The following is a 24,221-nucleotide window of genomic DNA, read 5'->3' as shown; positions in this document are numbered from 1 at the left end:
TGTAATTTGTTTTGTCATATTTGGTTGATACCCGGGGAGCCTGCTCTTTTCTGAGGGAAAGCAAACAGTGGATCTTGGGAAGAGGGGAGCTTGGGGAAAGAGGGTTGCTAGGAGAGGAGGAGGGGAAACTGCAGTAATGTATCAGAGAATTAAAGGCTGCAGTTAATAAAAGGCATGTACAGCAGGTGCCATGCTGAGTTAAGTCCATGTTGATGGCTGGAAACCTACATGATTATTAGCTAATAGCAAGCAGCTGAATGCCAAACTGAAGCTCCTGAATAAAATTGGGTTCTCAAGTCATGTGTAGTGGTACTTGGATGTAGTCCACTCCAGCTATCAGGGAAACTGAGGCAGCAGGATCAAGATGTCAAAATCTGTTAGAAGTGGTTAGAGATGCAGCACTCTGGGCTGTGCTTGCCTTGTTTGAGATGCTGGGCTCAACCTTTACTTTCCATTAAGTCTACAGCAGATAGAGATCTGGTTCTTTGGGTCCAGCGAGATTGGTGGAGAGTGGATCCACTTTGCAGACAACTAATAATCAAAATTTGCCCATAGAATTGGACAGGATCACAAAGAACTAGCAAAATGAAGCTCAGCCAGAACTATGTATGGCCTGTAAACTCTGAAGCTGTGTTAAACATCTGCGACAGAAACCTCAGGCAGCATCACAGCATGTCTACAGTCAATTTTTAAGTCTAGTTTCAGGTAAAAACAAAAAGCTGCTCCTTTCAGCTCATGCTGGAACAGTACTTCTAACCCCCTTTGCCACACCCTCAGTGCATGCAAGTCTGCGGGCATTCACTCAGGTCAGCTATTCCGAGCGTCCAAGGGAAGGAGGATGCTGACTGGGAGGTGGGTTCTGAACAGCAATGTGAAGTTCAGGCTTTGTGTACCCATTCTGAGATGTCTTCAGCTCCGAAGTCACAAGTACCAAGATGAGGACATTTTCAGTCTATGTGGGATCCAGCCTATTCCAGCAGCCAACCCCTCCTTCCCTACAGATCCACCTGCAGCACCAGGTACAAAACTCAGTCAAGTCAAACTGTTCTCTAAAAACTAAAACTTCTGATTTTCTGATAGCTGCTATACGCATTCTGTGTAACGACAGACACTAATTTGGGAGCATCTTTTAGAATTATAATTTTTTGTTTTTTACATCCAGTACTAAAAATTACATTTACCTTCTCATAGACATAGTCCACTCATCTTCCCAAGGTGTAGCTGCCACCCAAGAGAACTGAACACCTCAAACCTGGTGGTGCAATCTATGGCACTTATCTGTTACTGATTAAGTTCTAAAATATAAGCTGCCATCCACCAATCCAGGCTTACATTGGTAACGTGATGGCTTCTACAGCCCCCTAGCTCATTGAGGCTTACCATGGGGCCATCATCTTTCACAAATTGCATAGCCTGAAGTTTTTTACTTAAAACTAAGCAAAATAAATAAGGACAAATATTTTTCTAACAAAACCACTTTTATTTTTAAAATTGGTTTACCACCAAATACAGAAGAGAACTCAATGTGGTGGCAGTGTCCACTTGGGTCCAACTGTTCGTCAGCTAAGAGGCATGAACTGCCAGAGCAGCAGCACCAACCAACAAGTGTCCTAAATAAAGCTGCCTTCTGGTGACATCTTAAGTCACTGGCACTAGTTTTAAATTGAAGCTGTAGAAAAGTGAATGTCTGCATTAGGAGGTCACAGGCGACGGAATGAACTTTGGATATTGATTTGCTCTGGGAACTGCCAGTATTTTACTTGTTTCTTCCAGACTGGTGGTCATGCCACCACATGGTCCTTTTATCAGCTAAAGTTTTAAGCATATGTCAGCTACATTCAGCTTTGTTTTAAAAATGTAGTGGCTATTCAGATCATGAATGGAATTTGATGTATTTGTCATAGACCAAATTCCGGTTCATAAAATCTTTCTTAAAAAGTTACTTAACTACAAACTGTACAAATGCTGCTTTTCTATAGAGCATTCAATTTATTTAATAATTTATATTCAAAACTTGAACACTACAAATCCCAGTCTCAATCTCTCTCTCAGCCACCCAACACTAGCCATTATCTAGTATGGCAATACAATACAAACATTCGATCAACAACTTCCATACTATTTCAGAAAAGGCAAATTTCTGTAATTTCAATGAAAATATAAATTTACTAGGTATAGGTGAGATCATATTTATCCCCAAGACACTGTTGCACGATCCCAGTCCTACATCCAAAACACAAGCCATAATTTAGAAGGTTTTTGTTGACAGTTTTGCGGGCATCTACCCTGAGGTGGTGTACTCCATTTAGCTACTGTGCTTGAACATGCACAAGGGAAGAACTTGGTGTGGAGACTGATGAAGTAATGCCGTACATTCAACGTGGGAATAAACAATGCAGTTCTACAGGAGCGTGACTTGTGAGTTTAAGGGTTTTATTATCAAAGTCCTGTAAAACAATTTCAGAAACTGTACATCAACATGGCACAGACGGTAGCCTACTTTTGTTTTTTAATGCACAAAAGTGAAGCTTTTAACTTTTGTAACTAAGAAAACAGTTACCTACCTAGTCTGCATATAACATGGAATCACTGCATAAGATACTACTGCAATCAAAGTAACACAAATTTATTGGTTTTGTACAACTTGAGATCAAATAGTACATTATCAAGATTTGTCATATTTTAAAAGCACATGAAGGTCAATTTCAAATGCACCACCACCTCCTTTTGTTCAAACAGTAAGCTTTAAAACTAAAAAAAGTTGAAAAATGAAAATCAGGACGAGGTCATTTTCTTCTAGTGATGGGCTAGATAAGCAGGTTGTATTCACTGGTAGAGATGTGAAATAAATTATTGGGAACAAAAGTAGCTATGAAAATGTGAACAACTCTAATTCAAAACATATTTTACAGCCAGTTTTATTTGAATTTTTTTTCTGTAATTTAAAGCCTACTTAGCCATCAAAAAAAGGTTAGTGCATATATAACCTTTGAAAGTTAAACAAAGCCACAAAAATTTAGCCACAAGGCTCAAAAGGCTTATCTATCACAAATGCTTGTTTCCAGATGTAACTCTAAGAATGTTAATTTGTCATGTCAACAAATAAGACCATTAAGTAGGTCCCCATGTTGGAGGGTTTCATGACATTTGGGGTAACATGCAATCAGTGCATTCCCTACATGGCTCTATCACGGCAAGGACTCAAACTCTAGAAATACTCTAAGTGAACGCACTGAGGATCATACGACAGAGACAAATCCATGCCTGCTGGAGATGCATGCAGCTGTTCATTTGTGTTGGAAGCAGCAGTTGCACAGCTGCTTGGTCACGCAAATGGATATCACCATGGCAGTCTGGTCACCCAGGTACCACTTTCTAAAAGCTTTTGTTGTACAGAACTAGAGATCACAATTGGGTGTTCTGCAGCCATTGGTAATGTGCAGCTGTATACACCTAGGTGAGATGAACACACACAGCATTAGGTATCAGGAGGAATGATACCGAGGCCCGTCTGCAGCCAGCTTTAGGGCTCAGTCACTCATATCCATGTCTTCTTCGTGGTGATCATCCCCGTTCACTTTGGACTCTCGCAGGTCAGCCACCCCCTTCTCCACAGAGCACTCCTTGGTTTTAGGGGACATTGCTTCTGTTGGTCTCTTCTCCTCCTTCTTCTCCTTCTCGCTGTCATAGCCCTGCTCCTCTTCATCGTAATCCCGTGTCACCTGCTTTGCCAAGGAGAATGGGAAAATAAGCTTCTTCAAAGGAAAAGCACTTCTTAAACTAGTGGCAACCGCCTTAGTGGCAGCACCCTGGCCTGTGTACTTACTTTGACGTCTTTGTCGCTCTCAGACTTCCTTTCCCGCTCCTTCTCCTTGTCTTTGCTCCTCTTCTTTTTACTTGTTGATCGTTCCCTTTCATCTCGGCTTCTTTCTTTGTCCTTATCTTTCTTCTTCTCTTTTTTATGTCTAGAAAGAACAGTTAAAATGTGCTTGTGAGAGCTACTTTGCAGGAACTTTTGGCAGTTTTATTCCTAAGCAGCCAACAGGTCTCAACTCTGGGGCTTAACCAAGTTCAATTGAAAGATTACAAAGAGCCAAATTTGAAATATATGAAATATCAAGCATTCAAAGTAAGAATCTAAGCTGGACCCAAAAGTGCATACTGAAAATCTCTTAGACAATAATGTCTGTAATTCCCCCAAAAGACCAAGTGAATGTAAAAAAATCTAATAGTCTAATAACTTCATTAGTCCCAAATATCACAAATTGTAAGTATAAACAATTGATACCCGTACCTCCGTGGGGATGGGGAGCGGGACAGCTTTCTTTTAGGAGACCTGGGCTTTTTAGGAGACCTTGTACCACTCCTGCTTCGTCGCCGACGTCTCTCCCTAGAATCACAAATGTGCAAACTAGGCTTTAAAATATAGTGTGGTCTCGCCAGCTCCACTAGAAATTTCTACCGTTCAAGACCTGCCTGCCTCACAAATAATCAAGTGTGAGCCACCACTGCCCGGCTGTATTTTTTTGAGACAGGGTCACATAATACAGTCTAGGTTAGCCTTGAATTTGGCATTCTCCTTAGCTTCCTAAAAGCTAGGCACACAGACCTTCTGGGGCATTCATATAAGGTAAGTCCAAGCATGTCTGAACTACATCTGATTGAACTGAACATTAAGAATATATTTTCTATGAAGATTTCCACACCACTTCCATTTTCATTGTAATAATTTACATACAGTGACTGCCATCAAAGAATGAGAGCACTTAAAACGTCTCCCATTCATTTAACATGAAACTACTACGTGGGAAGTAAACATTCTTGAGAATAAGACACGAATATTGTAAGCATCACAGCAAAACTAACCTAACAATTCAGTATGCTCCAGTCATCAAAACTTCAATGCTAAGGTATTTTGAACATCTGTTGCCTACTGAAAAACACAGCTACCTACTGCCCCCCAGGCTCCAGGGTGCTACCCTTACCTGCTTGCACTCCGAGAACGTCTGGCTGTACTGTAGCTTTTTGGTGGGGTTTTGGAACGTTTCTTTTCTTTATCTTCTTTCTTTTTGTCTCTAACAAACATAATTTAATAAAGTGTGAAGACTAATACTTCATTCCATGTAACCACACTCTTGTGAGACATGGCCTATGTGTGATAAAATAATTTCTCTAAGCCTCATATTTTCTGATAGGTCACCTAGAAATTACCTCCAATAGTAAAGTGGCCTAAATGCTAAGAAAGTATTTAGAATGCTGGCTAGTTTCTTATGTTTGGTGCAGAATTCAATGGGTTTAATCCCTGTCGTTGGGTCCTTTTCACTTGATTACAAGTTCCTGAGCTCTGTCACAATGTCAGAAAAGAACAAAGCACCACAGCCTGTCAGTCATTCTTTCCTTCAGGGAACATCTGCCCAGGAAACCACCAATCACAGACTAACCAAAGTTTCTACCCTTTTTTGCTACTGCATACTGAATTAATCAGTGGCATCCAAATACTTTGCTGCCACAACGGATAGGTAGGTACACAACCACACTCAGGTGCACAGCTCCTTCCCACTCATTTCTATTTAATCCCATAATGCTTGCTCTTCACTTTGTCTCCTTCCTCCTCTGGTTCTGCTCCAGCAGTCATCCTCTCTATCACCAACTCTCCTACTGGGCTCCAGTGTATGTTCTCCACTACTCCATACCATACACTCTGTGTGTGCTATACCAAAGACCTTCCTTCAGTAACTGATCAATACATCTGAATGTATATAGCTATCACTTAACACTGGTCCTTCCCCTGTGACTATTTCTTGCTTTCAATAGAAAGTTTTTAAGGAAAGCAATGCCCAATTCCTTCTCCGTGTATGGAAACAGTTCCTTTCCTATCTGTTAAGGTACATGTTCACCAGCGATAAATGATTGGGGGCAGGGAGCAAAAGGGACCTACTATATTCTTAGTTATTCAAGACTAGACCACTGACTTAAAGAACCCATCTTTGAGTGAAAAGATGTCTTCTCTGATGCATTTACTTATTTTTAAACTTGTATGTATCTGCATGAATTGATGTGCACCAGAAGAGGGTGTTGGATCTACTAGACATAAAGTTATACGCAGATGTGAGTCACTTGATGTTAGTTCCAGAAACCAAATCCAGGTCATCTCTAAGGCTAGTTTTTTTTTTTTAAATACATTTTTACAAGTCCTTGATAAATTTTATAGGTCAGATCATGGAAGAAAAGACTTTCTCTAATATGGCTCCATGTTTAGACCATAAATGATCCTTCAGGAATGTTTCCAATCACTGATGATAACATGAAGATAAATGAACAAAGAGCTAAGAGTCTGCTTGAAGCTCCGTCCTGAACCCAGACCCACATTAGTGGCTGAATGGAAAAGAGGAAAGACAACAGGGTAGGTAACAAGGGTAGCTAAAAGAACTTATGACTAGAAAATGTTATAGGGGCTAGAGAGATGGCTTAGCAGTTAGCTTATCTGGCCTCGGTAGGCACCAAGCATGCACACAGTGCAGAGACAAACATGCAGACAAAACACTCATACACATAAACTTTTTAAAAATGTAAAAAAGTCACACCTTCAGCTTGGCAAGAGACAAGAAAACCAAAAACAGTATCATCAAGCCATAGGTTCTTTTCCATTTAGCCCCCTACCCACACCTTACCTAGGCTGTAACATGGAAAGCACAGCACTGGGGTCTCAGGACCTTTGGCTGCTGCCTGTCTGTTTACACACATATACCTGGCTTTGGACGTGCTCCTTGACCTTCTACCCCTCTCTCTGGAATGAGATCGTCTCCGTCTTGGACTTTTGGATCTCCGTCTACTTCTGGACTTAGAGTGTGATCGCCTCCTCGACCGGCTTCGTGACCGCCTAAAAATGTAAACGAGTAATACATGTGCGTATAGATCTAAAATGCACAAAACACTCACCTAAGAGATGAGTTAAGTATGAAACACTGGAGAAGAATTCCCCTCCCTTCAGCTGCTGTTGCCATTTAGCCCAGCTATCTTCTAGACCTCAGAAACTTTTAATGAATATGCTCAGGTCTATGCATGTGCAAACTGCACTCTACAAGCTGATGCAAGAAGACTCCATAACAAAACAGAACCGCCCAAGAACCAACACATATGAGACTATGTGAAGGATGTTTTCTTGAAGATGAACGAAGCATATTACACCCCTTAAGGAAAACAAATCTGTTGTCAATAATAAAATTTGGCTTCTAAGAGAAAATGCTTCTAGGCAAGAGTTTTCTGATTCCTTAGTATTCTGATGAAATCTGAGGTGATATCAAATGCCCTGTCAAAGAACTGGATAGCAGCCAGAAATCATACTAATTTTGGGTAATTAACCAAAGAATAATGATTATAATTACCTGAAAATATTAAAACTAACTCTCCTTTTTCTAACTGCATAGCCATTAACTTGGTTTTAAAATATGTGTGAACAAGGTTGATTATGATAAAAATAAATTGTATGAAATTCTTAAAGAATTAAAAATATGTGAGCTGCACATGGTAATGTGGTCTTTAATTCCAGGACTTGGAAGAAGCAGGTGGATCTTTGAGTTTGAGAATAGTTTGGTCTATATCATGAGTTCCAGGCCATCCAAGGCTAAGTACTGAGACCCTATTTCAAATAACAGTCTGCCCTCACAAAGGAAAATAACAAAAGTGAACAAAAATATAGTATAAAAATTAGAATACAAAATCCTATTTGTTCGACTAAGCTAAAACTTTAGATTGGTGAAGTATAACAACCCCTTTTCACTATCAGGTGGTTAAGGTTTTTTTTTTTTTTTTTTTTGCAAAGCTCTGTAAATGAGATGGGTTAGCTATCAGAAATATATCTGACAGCTTCAATTTGTCAGATATAACCCACATAAACTAAAGTACATTGCCTTCATTTTTTTTTAAATTTGGAGGGAGACCTACTCTGCTGCAGAGAACTTTACAGAAAGAAGTGCGTAACTAGTGTGAGAGATGAGAACAGATTTAGCCTTAACTCTTGCTAGGCAGACAGCATACAATTCCAAAGTCAAATACAGAACACGTGTCAAGTTGTATGTTCTTTTCATACAAGTATGGCATTTTACTGTTTTCTAGCTTTCCTACCAGTAGGTCTTTATTTGCTTTGGTTTTAAGTAAGAACCACTTGCTCACCTTACACCTTTCTCCTAATATACTCAAAGCAATTTTCCCTTTTAGGATTCACAGGAGTAATAAATGATTAGACCCATTTTACATAGGAAGTAGTTCTTAATGGACAGAAACTGCTAACCTGTGTCTGGACGACGAAGGGGTCCTCCTCCTCCTTGAGCGCGACCTTGACCTCGAATGTCTTCTCTTCTCTTCCTTCTTGTCTGGATTCAAAAGAAAAGGAAACTGTACCAACAAGTGCTTAACCAGAGGTATATATGTGAGATTCAGGAATGGAACTCCCCAGTCTCTGACTGTCCAGAAGCACATCTACCCACTGATACACCTTGCTGGCCTTCCCAGAATTCTTTGTAAATGATCATTTTGTATACAGACTCACCAGGAAGCTTGCTCCAGTGACACGAATTACCTCAGTTTTTAGTAAATTCTATGGTGATTTGCAGTTGCTCGCTAAGATTTCCTCCACTATCTAATCTGAATTGTTCTGGAGGGCCCAAATGATCCCATAAGTCAATATATGAAAGGCTATTTTTTTTAACTTTTTGATTTTCTGATTTGTTCTTCAGAAGGTTCTACTGCATCCTTTTTCCTTTTGGAATTTGTTCCACAAAAATACGTTCAATTCAAGTACGAATATAACCGTTTTCAATCTGACTTAATGAAATGTTTTCATCACACATGTTTGTGTGTGGGCATCTTTAGGGTACCAAGAACAGTCTTTACCTCCTAAGTACACTTGTGCCAAAATTCTAATCCAAAGCCATGATTCATTATCCTGTCACTGTACCTCAGTGACAGAATCTGACTGAATTTAGGAAGCTAGCTTTTTTCTGATACATTTCCCATTCTTCTACTGGCATTTTCAAATGTGCTCTACCAAACATTTAAGCAACATGTCTCAGTCCCAACATACCAAATTTCTTTCTTCAAGACCTTTGGCGACTAAAGCTACTGCTGTTTTCACATGCTCACAGTCAATAAATGAGGCCACCAACTCAGTTAGGTCGTTTCATTCACAGGCTTTACTTTACTGTGAATGTCACAAATAAAGCCCTATCATCACAAAATTCATTATAGGCAAATCACAGTCACTTCAGCCTCAGTTCTTAACAGCAGTAATTAGATCATAAAAACTTGTGCATCTAAGACTCCTATCAATTACTTAACGCCTTATCAGATGATACCCTTAAAGTATCTGCTATCAGTTTACTCTTTATAATTGAAAATTACTTTGTAAATGATAAATAAGAACATTTCCACTTACTAAGGAATAAGAACAAAAACTTGAATCAAATATTTAATTGGCAAAATGTGCTTCGTGGTCACAGATTCACATATATGTAACATACACACACTAGGACAATGCATTTAATCAATCTCAGAAAGACAATCTATCAGAGCTAGTTCAGTAGTGGTATACCTGCTTTGCATCCACAAGCCTGCAGGTTCCTTGTCATGTCACACACCCAAAAGAACCTGACTGAAAAACCTCTTATACGTGATTTATCTCTCAGATTACAGAAAGTCTTAAAACAACAAGAACAAAAACAAATCAAAAAACCCAAGAACATTATTCAACAACTTCTACATTTAGGCCACTACTAGCTTTACGAAGAACCACAATTCAACCAACATTCAAGGAAAATGTGTATGAACATATTACCTGGCTCAATAGCGGCAGAAATCAGGGACTGGGCCTCACGCACCCGCTTCATGGCTTCCTCTATTTCTTTACTAGAGGTGTCTGACTTCAGACTTGGTGAAACAAGACCAGCAGCTACATGATTCAATCTAAAACAAACAATGAGAAATGAAATAGTTTAAAATTTACCTTTTAGGTTACAGGTGGGGGAGAAACTGAGGCAGTGGCCCATAGTTCACAAAACTGTTGCACATGAAATCCTGACAACAAAGGTTAAAATCTGCCTTTAACTGTTTACACATGCCAAACAAAACAAAAAAATCAAAAACCTAAACAAACCCAAAAACCTAGACAACAGTAATCCGTAGGGAGATTGAGATGTCATTAAGTACAGGCACAAATGGTCCTTGAGATGGCTCAGCAGGCAAAGCACTCTTGCTGCCAAGTCTCCTAACTGAACCAACTCCTTAAACCTGTCTTAACCTTCACACACACTGCACACTGTATTATATGCATGCAAAGTACCCAGCCAAACTGATTTTTTTAAAAAACAAAATTTCATTTTTTAAAGAGTGCTGGGTGTGGTGGCGCATTCGTTTAATCCTAGCACCTGAGTGGCAGAGGCAAGAACAATCTCTGAGCTTGAGGCCAGCCAAGGCTATACAATGGGGCCCTGACTCAGTGGTACTGCTGATGTGCTGAACTGTGGGGACAGCAGCAGTCAGGCCACACCAACCACATCCTTTTCCTGCCATGCTCTCCCACTTTAATGTGGACTTGGAATACAGCTTCAATTTAATTTATGGGGAAAAAGCCTCATTAATGTCACCATCAAATAGAAACGAATTCCACCACATACTGTGCAAGAGAAACTGTAAGAACTAAAACGGTAGCGTTGGTCACCTACTAGGAATTTCCTTCTTGCACCACCCTGAGGGCTTAACCTCTGCTTTAAAAACCAAGTTTTCTCTTTGGGGCACCACTGTACTTTCCCCATCTGAGTGCACATACTCTGTTAGCAATGAATGCTTAATATTGACAACAAAAAATGTGGATTTTATTGGATTTTTTGAGTCAGGATCTTACTATGTAGCCCTAGCTGGTCTGGAACTTGCCATATAGACCAGGCTAGTCTCTAGCTTACAGAGATCACATGCCTCTGCCCAGTCCCACAAGTGGGGAGATTAGAGGTGTGTATCACCATGCTGGCTCTAATGTGTATTTTGTATGAATCATCAAAACAACTTTCATGCTATCACGCTGTAACAAGCTACTTCTAACTATTTGGAAACACCCAAAACAGACCCCTTAATATTGGGACATATTTCTAGATTTCCTTTATTGTTTCTACAATGCGATACATAAAAGTGTATTAAGAAAGTCCAAGAACGGTTAACTTTCTTCTGTTAACTCTATCTGTTCTACAATGTAACACATGACTTATGTCCTAAGAATAGCTACTCTCTATTAACAGTAACTCTCCTCACTCATTGGTTTAGTGGTGTATGCCTGGAATCCCAGCACTTGGGAGGTAAGGACAGGGGTTTGAGACCAGGCTAGTTCACACAATGAACAAATGGCAAGGCGATGTTACATAGTGAGACTTATCTCAACAAGAAACAAAATAAGTATTCAATCATACAGTATTTAACCAAGGAGACAAAGGAGAAAGCTTACTTGGGATCAACAGTACTCATAAGCTTCAACAGCTGGTCTGCAGCAAGAGACTTAAAAGGAAAAAAAAGTACAATGAGCACACAGAGATAAGTGATTGGTATTTTATTTTCTTAGTGTGTTTTAAAGTTCCAGGACAAACTGACAGCAGTGTAATGTTCGGTGTACATCCTTAACAGACAAATCCAAGCTAATAATTCTAGCAGCAGGTGATGTTTGTGGCTACAGCTGTGAAAAGGAAGGCAGCAAGTTATCAAGAGCAAGACTGAGCAGCTTGGATTTACAGAATCAGCTCTTGATCATTCTAAAGACGTTAAGAGGGAAAATAGTTCAAAGAATCAGAAAACAAAATCAAAACTCCTTATAACAGAACATCTCCAAAAAGTAAGAACTTTGAAACAAAATATTTTTTAAATGTGTAAAGGATTAATGATTGATATAATTTAAATTCCTTTCAAACAAGTTAACAGAATAAAATTACTCCAACACAAACAGCTAACCCTTACTTTGATATGCAAACTGAAGTCTAATGAAAGAATTCTCTATGAAAACAAGGTTACAGATGAAAGGTAGAAAGATATACCTGAGAGTTCAAGTTTGTTCCTGGAAGCCCAAGAGCAGCAAGGGCAGGATCAAGAGCTGGAGCTCCCAATGCAGCCAGGGGAACAGCGCCAATCTGCAATGGTCAAGGTTTTCTTATATCAAACTTAGCTTTCTGTACTGGATCAGACAGTATTACAGGTTACATGTGTACTGCTGCAACAGCTCAATGGTATAAAACCATTAATGCTATGGTTCAAATTCTGTCCTATACGATATGACAAACAATATACAAATAACCAAAAATAGCCATGTCCCAGCAAAATATATTATTGACAGAAATAAACGTTGTGACCTGTAGTTTCTCACATGTTTATATAATGGCTAGTGTTTCATCCTTTACAAAACATTACCCCTTTGAAAATTTACAAGAAAAATGAACCTTTCAACAGAGCCTTAGTTTATGCCAATTTTAAGTACTCACTATATCTTCAATACACATACTTGCTAGCTGTTCTGCCCTGTGCTATGATGACCTCAGCACAAACACTGTGTTTGTGTTCTTTTCTGCAGTTTGCTTCTCCCTGGGATGTGTAGTAATCTCCTCTGATTCACTACTCATCCCTTATTTCATTCATACACACACACACACACACACACACACACACACACACACACACACACACACACTCCTGTCTTCTTCCTGACACAATTTTTATTATAGCACACTTAAACCAACACAAACATGGAATGTCTTACAGGCATTTTGACATTCCACACACCCACGACAAACTTCACCTACTGCCAATCACTACATCACACCAAATATGACCGCCCTTCCAGAAGTCAACAGCATAAGTACCTGGGTAAGTGGGTTGGGGGTAGGCAGGAGTCCACCACCAGGCAGAAGACCTGCCACTGCATTAGCGGGTGCCAATAGAGACAAAGCCTTAGTCTCATCAGGAATAACTCCTGCAGAGAAACATTCTAGCATGAGAACACACCCTCTTCTAAGACAGAAAACACACAAAAACACCCAGAAAAATGTCTCCCTGATACACCACCTGAGTTTGTTGAAAGTACTTATGTTCGCTAAAATATAAAGTTTGATCTCTATGATTATTTATCATTAATTTATGTCAGAATGAAACTTCAATGTGTGAAAATTTGTTTCCTTTTTCTCTACAATGGTTAAGTTTCTAGAGTAAAAAAAAATAGCACAATACACACTACTGTTTTGTTAACACTGCCAAGATTTCATCACCTGTACTCGATTTTTAAGTCATGAACCAAACGTAAGCAAGCACAGTCGGTTCTCCAGGGGTGTGCTCTCAACTTTCAAAAGCTGTTTTATGAACAACGACTCGTGTCGGCTGCTTCACTATAAAGCACACAGAAAAATCAAGATACACAAGACAAAAAAAGTTTGATTTAGGGGTTAATAATATGGTACAGTCACTATGATTTTCTTTACACCTACCATACAAATTTTGTAAAAATTAAAAGAAGGAAAGTATGTAAAGGAAATATTACGTTGGAATCAAGAGTAGGGCTTTTGCTGACTCATGACATGACTATGAATGTTTCTGAAGGTCTCTGAATACACAGGGGAAATGTGTGTAGGGAGAGTTTGGGGAAGAGGGGGGAGTGAGGGAGGTAGAGAGAGAGAGAGAGAAAGAGAGAGAATAGGTAAAACATGGCACATTCCTTACCTGTACAGTAAAATGCTCTAGGTTCCAATATGTGCCATGCTAACCATAACAAAAAATGTTGCTATGTAGTGTCAGTTCAATATCTCACGTGTCCAAAACTCCTTAATCCCAAAACCACATGTATGCCTGCTTTTAAAGCCTAATCTGTGTATTCAGATAAAATCTAAAGGTCCTAAGACAATTATGTAGACAATTTAAATTCTATCCAACAGCAAAAGCCCTATACAGATGGATTAATCTGTTAATGTGCCCAAGCCCCCAAAATGAGAGTTCAATAATACAATTAAACTACATATTTGCAAATACCAGTAGTATTTCTGTAATACATATTAAGAAACTGCATCTCATCATAAAACATACAATATGTACAGGGCACTTAAGAGAAACTGGATAAGCTGCAGAAGAAAACTGTTGGGTGGTATTTTCAGCAGGGCCTGGTATATAGTTCAGGCTGAACCAGGGAAAAGAACTGTAAAACACAACAACAAAAAAGAAAAACCACTGTTAAATAAAGGTAATGGTTCCTTCCACCTACACTGAGAAGTGCCGATAATATAAACAAATGTATACTACACAGCACTGCTATCTTGCTTGTGTCAGAGCTGTCATCAATTTAGATACCGAGAGTTATGGAGGGAAGGGGAGAAGATCATTTGGATATAGGGCATTAATGCATCAATATTAACAAACCTACAAAGATTAAGGGGTAATTTTGCATGCAAAATTATGTCTCAAGAGGATATATTAAGTATCAACATCTTACTCAAATTAGTGCATTTGCAACATTTCTGGCAAACTAAAATCCTCTTGAATTTATTGTGAGACACCTGAGAGAAGATCTGCATCCATTAAAAAAGTCATGCATCTGATCCTCTGATTAAAAAAGGACTAAAAATAAAACTACAATTTAAAAATAGCAATGAGGCCCCTCACCAGTTAATTTTCATGCGTCAAGAGTATTTTTTTTACTGCTGCTTTGATAGAACCATGAAATACTGCATGAATGTGTAGAAATGAAAGAAAAAGAAACAGACAAAAGAAACAAACATTAACCAAGGAACCTAGATGCCCCCAAATCCATTACTATTAAGAGCACCTTCCACATCCAGCTATCTCTACATTTTACTAAGTAAGACTATTCTTACCGTATACTTTTGGTCTATTGCTCTAACACACTGACCAAGAGCCAACACCAAAGTGTTAAGGCTAAAACCAGAGTGAATGGCGACAAAGGGATCGAACACATCAGTTTACTTGTGGAGGTAACATTAATACAGCACATCATACCACAAATTAAAAGCAGCAAAATCAGATTTCTGAACTAAATTATTTCTATAGCTCTATATACACTCCCCAAAACTTCACTTTCAAAAACACATCTACAAAAATTACTATGGCTTAAAATATTTAGTCATAAAACCCCAATTATATGACATACGATATTCCATCCCAGGCTCATTACATTTACGGCTAACTGAAGCACTCTGCACATTACTCACATGGCATGACCGTTTCAAGACCTACTGTCTACTTTACTCATCCTGAATTGAGTTCTGTAAGTTATCTGTTGATTTAAGGTGGTGGTTAAGTCTTATCTTATAAGAAGCACACTGAAATAAAAGGAATTGCTTATCCAAAACACACTAAATCAGCTGCTGTCTTTTCTTTCACAGAAACATTGAACTAGCCTCACATCTCATATATGTTAATACCTTGGAGATAGATATACTGTTACCAAAATAGCATGCCGTAACTCATCTCTGAATATAAGTTCTTTATAAAAGACGAGGCAATTCTCTATGATTAGACATTTCACAACTTTCACAAAGTTATGATGGCAAATCTTCACATTTGTCTTCAATTATCTTAGAAGCATCTAAAAAGCAACAATTATAAGATACTGCTTCCACTGACCAGTTTATTAAATGAAGGGGAAAGCATATAGATCCTGGACAGTTTATTAAGCTATTATGTTAGAATTCAGTAAGTATATCATGGCAATGATTTCCCCAATAGATATATATATATATATATATAGTTACCAAAAGCAAACCAACAGCAGTTCACTGGGAACAAACTAATTGTAAAATATGCCTTAGAAAAGTTTTACAAAGTGGCATTAAAATTGTGCTGTCCTGTCACAGCGGCTTTTTTAGATCCAAAAACCTGCTCATTTTTTTTTTTCTGTCAAATTACTTTAACAGCCTAAAACGTAAAAAGAGAGAAAATGCAGTTAACAAATGGTGACAGCAGGAGAACACTTGGGGGCTCGAGTGCTCGCTGGTTTAGTTAGAGTCTAGAGCCTGCAGCTGCAGAGCACCCACTGTGTCCAGCCATCTGGGAGGTTTGCATGTGCCTTCTCCACTACAAAAGTCACACACACAACAGAGAGAAGAGTTCATTATTTTGAGATATTCTAGAAAATATAACAAGAACAAGAAAATCTGGCATAAAAACAAACACCCAGTGCCCATCTGGCACCTAAACTATAGGAAATTTTAAACTTTTGAAAAACTAAAATTATTGTAACCCTTGGTATACTGGAATTCAGTGTGGGGGTTTTGTTTTGTTTTAAGTTAGGAGCGAGGGAGAGAATCAAGGAAATAAAACTGACTTAGCTATTGATTTAGAACAAAAGCATCATGCATTTATTTCAAGATTTTTCTGTGAGAATGACATGGTATGATCCTTTACCTTTGGGACTTCTTAACATTAATATATCTCAGAGTTTCAATTAGGAATTCTGTTTTAATAAACTTAAGACCATTTGAAAGATAGCAAAAAGCTAATTACATTATAAAACAGACCCTATTCTCTAAGTTTTAGAGCAAGAAAAAAATCTCCAAGTAAGAATTATGGAGGGCAGTATAACAAGGGTTTCAAATTAATACTCAGAGTCTGACAAGCTAGTGATGCTTACTCTACACCTACACTGTGGCCGATGGCCACGCAGGGGTGCCCACATAGGTAGTGAAACAAAGCACAAACCTTCAGCATACGGTACGACTATCAAAGCTCTGTCAACGAACACAGTGTTTGTCAGATGCTGTGCCACAACTGCCGAGTCTGGATCATGGAACTTAACAAAGCAGACACGAGAGGAGACTGGCAGAGGCGAGTCACTAAAAGATAAATGAGTAACATTAGAGAAAAATAGTTTTTTTGGCTTCAACACAGATATATCACCAAATGGCCAACACTTAGGTAAAAATACATAGATGCACGCTAATTTATTTTAACCAATTAAAAAAAGAACATCCTGATGACCTGATAGAATAAGATGCAGTGCAGATATGCTCCTATCATCACCACTTAAATTGTTAATACAGCAGTTTAAAAACCATTTAAGTCATAGACAATGATATACCATATAAGTGACTGTGCACACACATGCTTGAGTTGCTCAGGGCAGGCACTGACCCACATAGCTCCTCATCCTCAGTTTTAACACCAACTATATTTAAATACATGTGACAGTTTTGGCTTAGGAAGTTTTCATTATAACTTATACCTCAGTGTAAAAATGATTAAGAATTGTTTATTTCACACGTAAAATACCATAGAAAAGTACATCTAAGCAGGCACAATGGCACAAGCCTGTAATCTCTAGCCACCAAAAGGCTTGACAGAAACTTAAGTTACAGACCTGCTTAGGCTACAATGAAACCTTGACTCAAAAACATCAAACCACACCAAGCGATCCTGATCTGAACAATAAATTGATTCCACATCCTGACTCTACACCTATAGAATATAGAATTTTTAAGCACCTGATCTGAAGTACTTCCAGAGAAAAGAAAAAAAATTAAGTATATACATAGCTCGTTGAACATGTTATATAGTATATAGCATATAGCATCTACTCCCCACACTACCCTTCAGCAAGTCAAGAGCACATTGCTTCCACAGACAAGTAAATGGTAAAGTGCAAGTTATGACGGTGAAAAGATGATTAACGCAGAATAGGGTTTTAAAAAGATATAATAGGGGCTGGGGAGATAGATGGCTCAGCAGTTAAGAGGATTGGCTACTCTTTCTAAAGACCAGGGTTCAATTCCTAGCACCTACATAATAGCTCACAACTATCTGTAACTCAAGTTCCAGTGGATCTAACTCCCTCACATAGATATGCAGACCAAACAACAAAAATAAATAAATTAATCAATAATGAAAAGATATAATGGGTCAAATTCCTACCATAAAATTCTATAAAGGCAAGGATTACATCCTAGATGCAGACCACAAGTAACTTGCAGATCTTAACAATTTCAATGATAGAACTTGGCTGTGAGAAAACCCTACCCAGGCTACCCAAACAGCATCAACATCTATGAAAGCAAGGTGTGTGCTGAAGAAATCTCTTCCTTAATTCTTTCAGATTCTGTGAATAAGAACTCTGGGTAAAGAACCAAGAAACAAGGCAACTGTATCCACAAGGCTGAAATCTCAATGTTTCCAAAAGGATAAGAGTTTGTTTTTGAGACAAGGTGTTACATAAGTTCAGGCTGGCCTTGGAAGATCTCCTGATTCTTCTGCCTCCATATTCGTGACTCAATGTACACATTTTTAAAAATGGGTCTAAAATTTGAGATTTCCAATCAGAAAGTGAAAAGAATGCTCTATCACAAACGCTCAGGCACCTGTTTTGTTTTATCCTGTACTGATTTTTTTTCATTTTAGACTGTAAATTTTAAAAGCTCTTCAAAATGGTGTTTTCTTTTGTTCTTAAAACCCAACAAACCACAACCTTAGGAAACCATAGGCATTCACGTTTCCTAGTCTTCAACACTGGTAACTGTAAAGAAAAGGAAGAAAGAAAGAAGACCAGTCCTTAGAATGGAGAAATGGATGGGTAGGTAAGGGCCCTTTCTTTTGTGGAGGACCCAAGTTCGACTCCTGGCACCTACATGGCCACTTACTTTTAAAACAGCCATGATTCCAGTTAACAAGGGATCCAGTGCACTCTTCTAGCCTCCACGGACACCAGCCATATACATGGTATGGACATACATGCAGGCAAAACACTCACATATACAAAATAAATCTTGAAGTCTATACAAAATAGTTTTTTGTTTTTTTAGAAAATCAGAAAACACCACCTTCACAGTAACTGCTTCCCATTTACCAAGCATATTTTATTTTGTGTAAGGACCACATATAAAAGTGCAAGTATCTTTACCCCAAGGAACAGAAAAGAAAAAAAGACTTCTCTGATGTTTCTGTCTTAAAAATATCTTCTAAGATGCATACAGAAAATTGTGAATCCTGGTGTTCACTAAGTGCCCACTGAATCAGAATCCCTTTCTCAGGAGGAAATTCATTCTTAAGATCTTCCTATTTATGGCCACACAAGTGTAAGAACTTGTGGTTTAGGCCATCACACTAACCTTTTAATTCCACCTTAGAACTATGTCAGCCGAGTTTTGAGCTTATAGAGAAAGCATCTCTTAGGCCCCAAGTACAGGTAACAAGAGTAACACTCACTTGAGGATTTTTTACTTCATATGCCTCTTCCTAACTATAGAAGGAATACACAGGAACTCGTTAAATCACATTTTTCTTGAAAGTAAATTTAATTCTTCCATTTATCTTGTTTATAAAATTATTAAAATATTTATGTTTGGTCTGTGAAAGTTTCCAAGGAATGATCTGCTGACCACAGCCTTCAAGTACAGTGTAAAGCTGACATGCTTCTCTGGGATCCTTGCCTGGATAAAACAACCCACTATGATATTCCTTTAAAACTAAACATTTTATTGCTCACTTCAAGAATGATATAACGAACACTATGCTTATAATCACAGCACTTGGGACGCAAAAGCAGGAGTACCCTTATTTGAGGTCAGCATGGGCTACACTGACACCCCTCTCAAGAAAACTCTTCCCTAGTCTGAACTGTTTTAGTAGCTGTATATGGGGCTGAATAACTCAAGGATCTCAGCCTATGAGAGGCAGGAGGGCTGAACTTAGCCTGTGAACTGGTGATAGCTGCTGTGTCAGTTTTATATAGATTAAAGAGGAAGCTGAGTACACAGTAACCCAGGTCACCTCGAGGAATGAACTCCTGCCACTACTCATCTTATATGGGAATTACCCATGTCACCACAAAAAGGCCAAACTCAAGTCTATCACACCCTCCTTGAGGAATTGTCCACTAACTAGGTCAGCAACAAGAAATGACCGATATAGTACCTACTGTTCTTTGTTATCTTTTAAACACAGTATAGAGTAGCTTTAGAGAATAAATAGAGCATTTTAAAGTTTGTGGTAGTAACAGAATTTTCAGTTACCTGAAATCAAACTGAATATACGATTTTCTGCAGCTTTACTAGCAACCATAACGGTGTGGTGTGAGAAAACCAAGGAACAGGGAGCATCTGTATGCTCTCATAAGGAGTTGCCCTGCTGATTTCCAAAGCCAAGATTCTGCTCAACGTAACGGTTGTTCCTAAAACTCTACACACTTCACACAAACTGGTAACTGAACCTTGTATATTTTCTCTAAAATTTAAGAACACACCAATGTCAAGCACTAACAGTTATGTGAAATATTACAAGTAGGAACATGTAATATTTAACACATAGGCCATATGCTCAACTTTGGCACAATTAATGATCACACATACAAAAGACTGTGGAGATTCTAATTTCTTATTTAGAATTTACGGGATATCATAAAACCCCAAAATTTGGTTGGGAGCATTTATTAAGAGTAACCACTATTGCTTTCACTAAACTTCATAATTCTTCCTAGAGGGCACGCAATGATTTCAACTATGCATGTATATTTCAACTTAACTTTATAATTTCTTTGTTCTTTGCAGTGAACACACTCATTTAATATTATTCTAATAAAAACAACTTTCAATAAGATAAAAACCACATAAAACCTAATTCAAATTTCAACATTCTGTAAAACCCCTTCACAGTTAATTATACAAATCTGCCTGTTATTTAAACAACACCCCGAGATTCAGCTATCATGCATTTTAGTCTATCAATAGGGTAACTGGTCTCTGATATTATTCTTCCCTAGCTCAAAAATCACTGAAGAGCAATCCTTAATGATTTGTGAATAGCACGCAAATATTTACACCAACTCAACAGACCAATTTCATTTCCTTTCTATCAAAGCTGGTGAATAGTTTTTTTTTTTTTTAGGGGGGGGCTTAACCAAAAGATTAAGTGCTCAAAGTAAAATGATGGTGTGTCAATGTCAAGAGTAAAAACATGACTGAAACACCACTTAGGCGTTCATGCCTGGCCTTGGCCTGGCGGGGCCGTGGATCTTCCACGCCAGGCTCCACAGGACCGCGCGCTTCGCCTCGCCGGAAGGGCCGCGGGCCCCGCAGTGCCCCGGTACTCACTCCGGCGGGAAGAGGCGCAGCTCGTCGATCTTGCCCAGGAAGCCGAAGAGCGTCCGCATCTGCTCGGAGCTAGCACTTGGGGACACGTTGGTCACCTGGATCACCTCGGTGCCTCCGCCTGGCCCGCCGCTGGGGCCCGGTCCCGGGCCCGGAGCGCTGGGGACCACGGCCGTGCTGCTCATGGCGCGGGCTGCCTCCTGCTCAACACATCAAACACACGACAGTGAGAGCGCGCGGCACCGGCCGCCGGCCGCACACAAACGGCCACCGACCTCGCGCAGCGCCGCCGGCCCACAATGCTACGCGCCCGCCCTCCCGCCCGCGCCTGCGCTCAGAGCCCGGAAGTACGCGGCCAGTTTGTGCTCCCGCAACAGTCCCGGCTGAGCCCACCCAGCTGTGCCACCTCAGAAATGGTTCCTCCGCACTCCACACAGCACCCGAAGCATTTTCAGGCAGAATCCCTTCACCTGGCCATTGGGACCTCCAGTAAAGGCAGTTTAACACACACACGCCCTGGCGCTCTTAACACTCACTGAATTTCAGCTTACCTTTACAAGAGAGTTTTACAGTTCTCCAATATATAACAGTATATGGTCAGCAGTTTGAAATACACCTGCTTTAACACGCGTATTCTTCACTACAAAAACAAAACAAAACAAAAACCCCCGCCTTATTTCTTCAGCTTCATCTGAACTATTCAAGTTCTCCAACATAGACACAAAAATCATTTTCTCTATGCCTTTATATAAGCTACGAAGTTCCTTCATCTCATTTCACTGTCGCCACTTGTACAGCCTTGTCTGCTAGAACAGCACTGCCTGTTTGTTATCGAAATGTATTCCCCCAGACTGCAGGACCTAGCACAAAGTCTGAAACGAAGTTTCTGTCCAGGGAGTATTGAACTCCTGAACATTCACACCAGCCTACTTAATGACTAATAAATTAGTCATTTATACTACAGGGCGCAGTAACTTACTTGACTCAAAAGTTCTCAAAGATAAAATAAAATCTCAGACTTCACAAATCTCTACACTTGCAAACAGCTCTTATAGACAATGCTGTGGCTGGCTTGCTAGGTCCACTCACTGGTTCAGTGACTTAGTTCTTAAGCACAGAAGGGAGGAGCTGATTAACATGCCTCATCATAGTTAGAAAACACCATCACTCACCAATGTGTCTTCCAAGACAGTGTTAAATGGTTTCTAACTGAATCTGAGTTACCACTCACTGCCAATTACAGACTCTCATAACTCAAGGTTCTTAATCTCAGGGGCGCACACAATGCACCACACATATTATAATAGTCAATGATGGAAGAACAAAGAGCACAATGACAAGAGCTCAAGAGTATCTTGTTTTTCAATGTTACTTAACGTCGATTTAGTCATTGTGGCAGGTATATGGAAATCAAACATTTTTATTACGTTTATTTATTGTATATGTGTGCATCATGGTGCCGAGTAGGTCAAAGGACAGGTTGCGGGAGTTGGTTCTCTCCTTCCCCAATCAAACTTGTGTCCATCAGTGTTGCTGAATTATCTCCCTAGTCCTCATTCTACACTTTCGTATATATGCTTGGCATTTTGTAATAAAAATTACATATTTAAACAAAGAAAGAGTTCTGTGATAAAAATAATCACAGAATCTAATTTATGTATAGCTTACTGAACATACTAATAAATGGTGTTTGATGCAGAGATTAGCAAAAATAATTTTATTTAAATGAATTATTTTCATATATTTAGCAGTTCCAAAATAAAAAGCAAAAATTTCAGGAAAGATTGGCTTAAATATATTTCATTTTAAAAATCTACCGTTTTTCTGGTCAATCAAATATGTAATTGAATAACTTAAACTATCACTAAAGGTCTAAGTCAAACAGGGAAATGCTTAGCACTGTGAATGACTATCACAGAAATAATATAGCTAAGGGCAGAAGACAAAAATATTAAGACAAACAGTGCAATCAATCTATGCTAGTTCAAGTGATTTTAAGATTTGCCAAATAAGACAAAAGGGATACAGAATCTGTAAACAGGCAGTAAGTTTCTTTTCTTCAACATTTCCCAAATATCATAAAAGGTATCCCAAACTCAAATTTATTCAAATAGTATATATCTGCTTATTCCAGGGATCTTCAAGATGGTAGAAATATAACAGAAAAGACAGCCAATGTACCCAATCTCCTAAAAATTTTAAGTCTATAAAAAACTCTCTACAACAAATACAAAAATGTAAGGAACATGTATTAACAAGATAAACTAGAGGCAGAACCTGCTCAGATTTTAGAACACACAAAGAGCCAAGCATTTGCCTTGTGAGTTTCTCATTTTATAGGTCCTACAGGAATGTCCAGCTTTCTGCATTACATCACTAGTTGTCATCTAAAAAGTATGACATCTAAAAAGATCTATACACAAAGAGGGTCATCGACTCATCTTTTCAGGTACATTAGGGAATTAGGGAAGACTTTGATTCTGATTCTGGATGGTTTCCCATACCTCAGGCTGGCCTGAAACTCACTGTGCAACATAAAAAGACCCGCCTCTGTTCCCAAGTGATGAGATTACAGTATACTCTAGGTCATAAGGATCAAAATGCTAGCCCCCAATCCCGGGGTTTTTTGTTTGTTTCTTTCTTTTTGAGACAAGAATATTGGACTGTAGTCCAGGCTGGTCTTGAACTTTGCAAAATTTCCTGCCCAAGTATTCAAAAACCTAAGAGTACAGGCATAAATAACTACACTTTGAAATCAAATTATATCTGAAGGACAAATATTATCATTCTTACTAATAGTTTATTTCTAATCAAAACTGAGAGGAGGCTTGTGAAATTTTGCCCTAAAATACAGAACTCAACAGGGTGGTGTGTGTACATGTTTGTGTGTGTGTTCATGTGTGTGTAGGCCATTGGCTGATACTAGATGCCTTTCTCAACTGCTTTCTAACTCACTCCCACCTTTAAATTTGACTTGTAAAAAATTTTAATAACAAGGACAATTCGGAAGCTAAGCCACACTAGCCATAATGAGGATACTCATAATGAGATACTCAAGTGCACCTGACTCAGTAACTCAGTCCATATGAACGCATGGGTATACATGAATGGGTACATGTG

General features: G+C 38.9%; 1 protein-coding gene across 5 annotated transcripts in view; it reads right to left on the bottom strand.

Annotated features, from left to right (window-relative positions):
• Window positions 1-1,465: 1,465 nt before the first annotated feature.
• Srsf11 (serine and arginine rich splicing factor 11) overlaps window positions 1,466-24,221 on the bottom strand; it is a 28,629-nt gene continuing 5,873 nt past the window's right edge. The window contains exons 2-14 of one of the 5 annotated variants that reach the window (XM_013350087.2): window positions 21,653-21,741; window positions 21,105-21,301; window positions 16,726-16,859; window positions 12,888-12,997; window positions 12,069-12,161; window positions 11,489-11,538; window positions 9,833-9,960; window positions 8,291-8,372; window positions 6,749-6,880; window positions 4,986-5,075; window positions 4,295-4,411; window positions 3,827-3,965; window positions 1,466-3,725 (exon numbers count right to left, since the gene is read on the bottom strand). In XM_013350087.2, the coding sequence (XP_013205541.1) occupies window positions 3,531-3,725; window positions 3,827-3,965; window positions 4,295-4,411; window positions 4,986-5,075; window positions 6,749-6,880; window positions 8,291-8,372; window positions 9,833-9,960; window positions 11,489-11,538; window positions 12,069-12,161; window positions 12,888-12,997; window positions 16,726-16,859; window positions 21,105-21,286 (1,452 nt within the window). In that variant the 5' untranslated portion in view covers window positions 21,287-21,301; window positions 21,653-21,741 and the 3' untranslated portion in view covers window positions 1,466-3,530. Of the gene's footprint in view, window positions 3,726-3,826; window positions 3,966-4,294; window positions 4,412-4,985; window positions 5,076-6,748; window positions 6,881-8,290; window positions 8,373-9,832; window positions 9,961-11,488; window positions 11,539-12,068; window positions 12,162-12,887; window positions 12,998-13,289; window positions 16,860-21,104; window positions 21,302-21,652; window positions 21,742-24,221 lie in introns of those variants that run through there. The other 4 variants (XM_026783884.1, XM_026783885.1, XM_005357450.3 and 1 more) reach the window with 4 other exon arrangements.

Source organism: Microtus ochrogaster, chromosome 21 (assembly GCF_000317375.1).
Source record: "Microtus ochrogaster isolate Prairie Vole_2 chromosome 21, MicOch1.0, whole genome shotgun sequence".
Classification (NCBI taxonomy): Eukaryota; Metazoa; Chordata; class Mammalia; order Rodentia; family Cricetidae; genus Microtus; species Microtus ochrogaster.
Note: the sequence above shows the minus strand (reverse complement) of the source record. Positions and strands in the feature narration are given on the sequence as shown.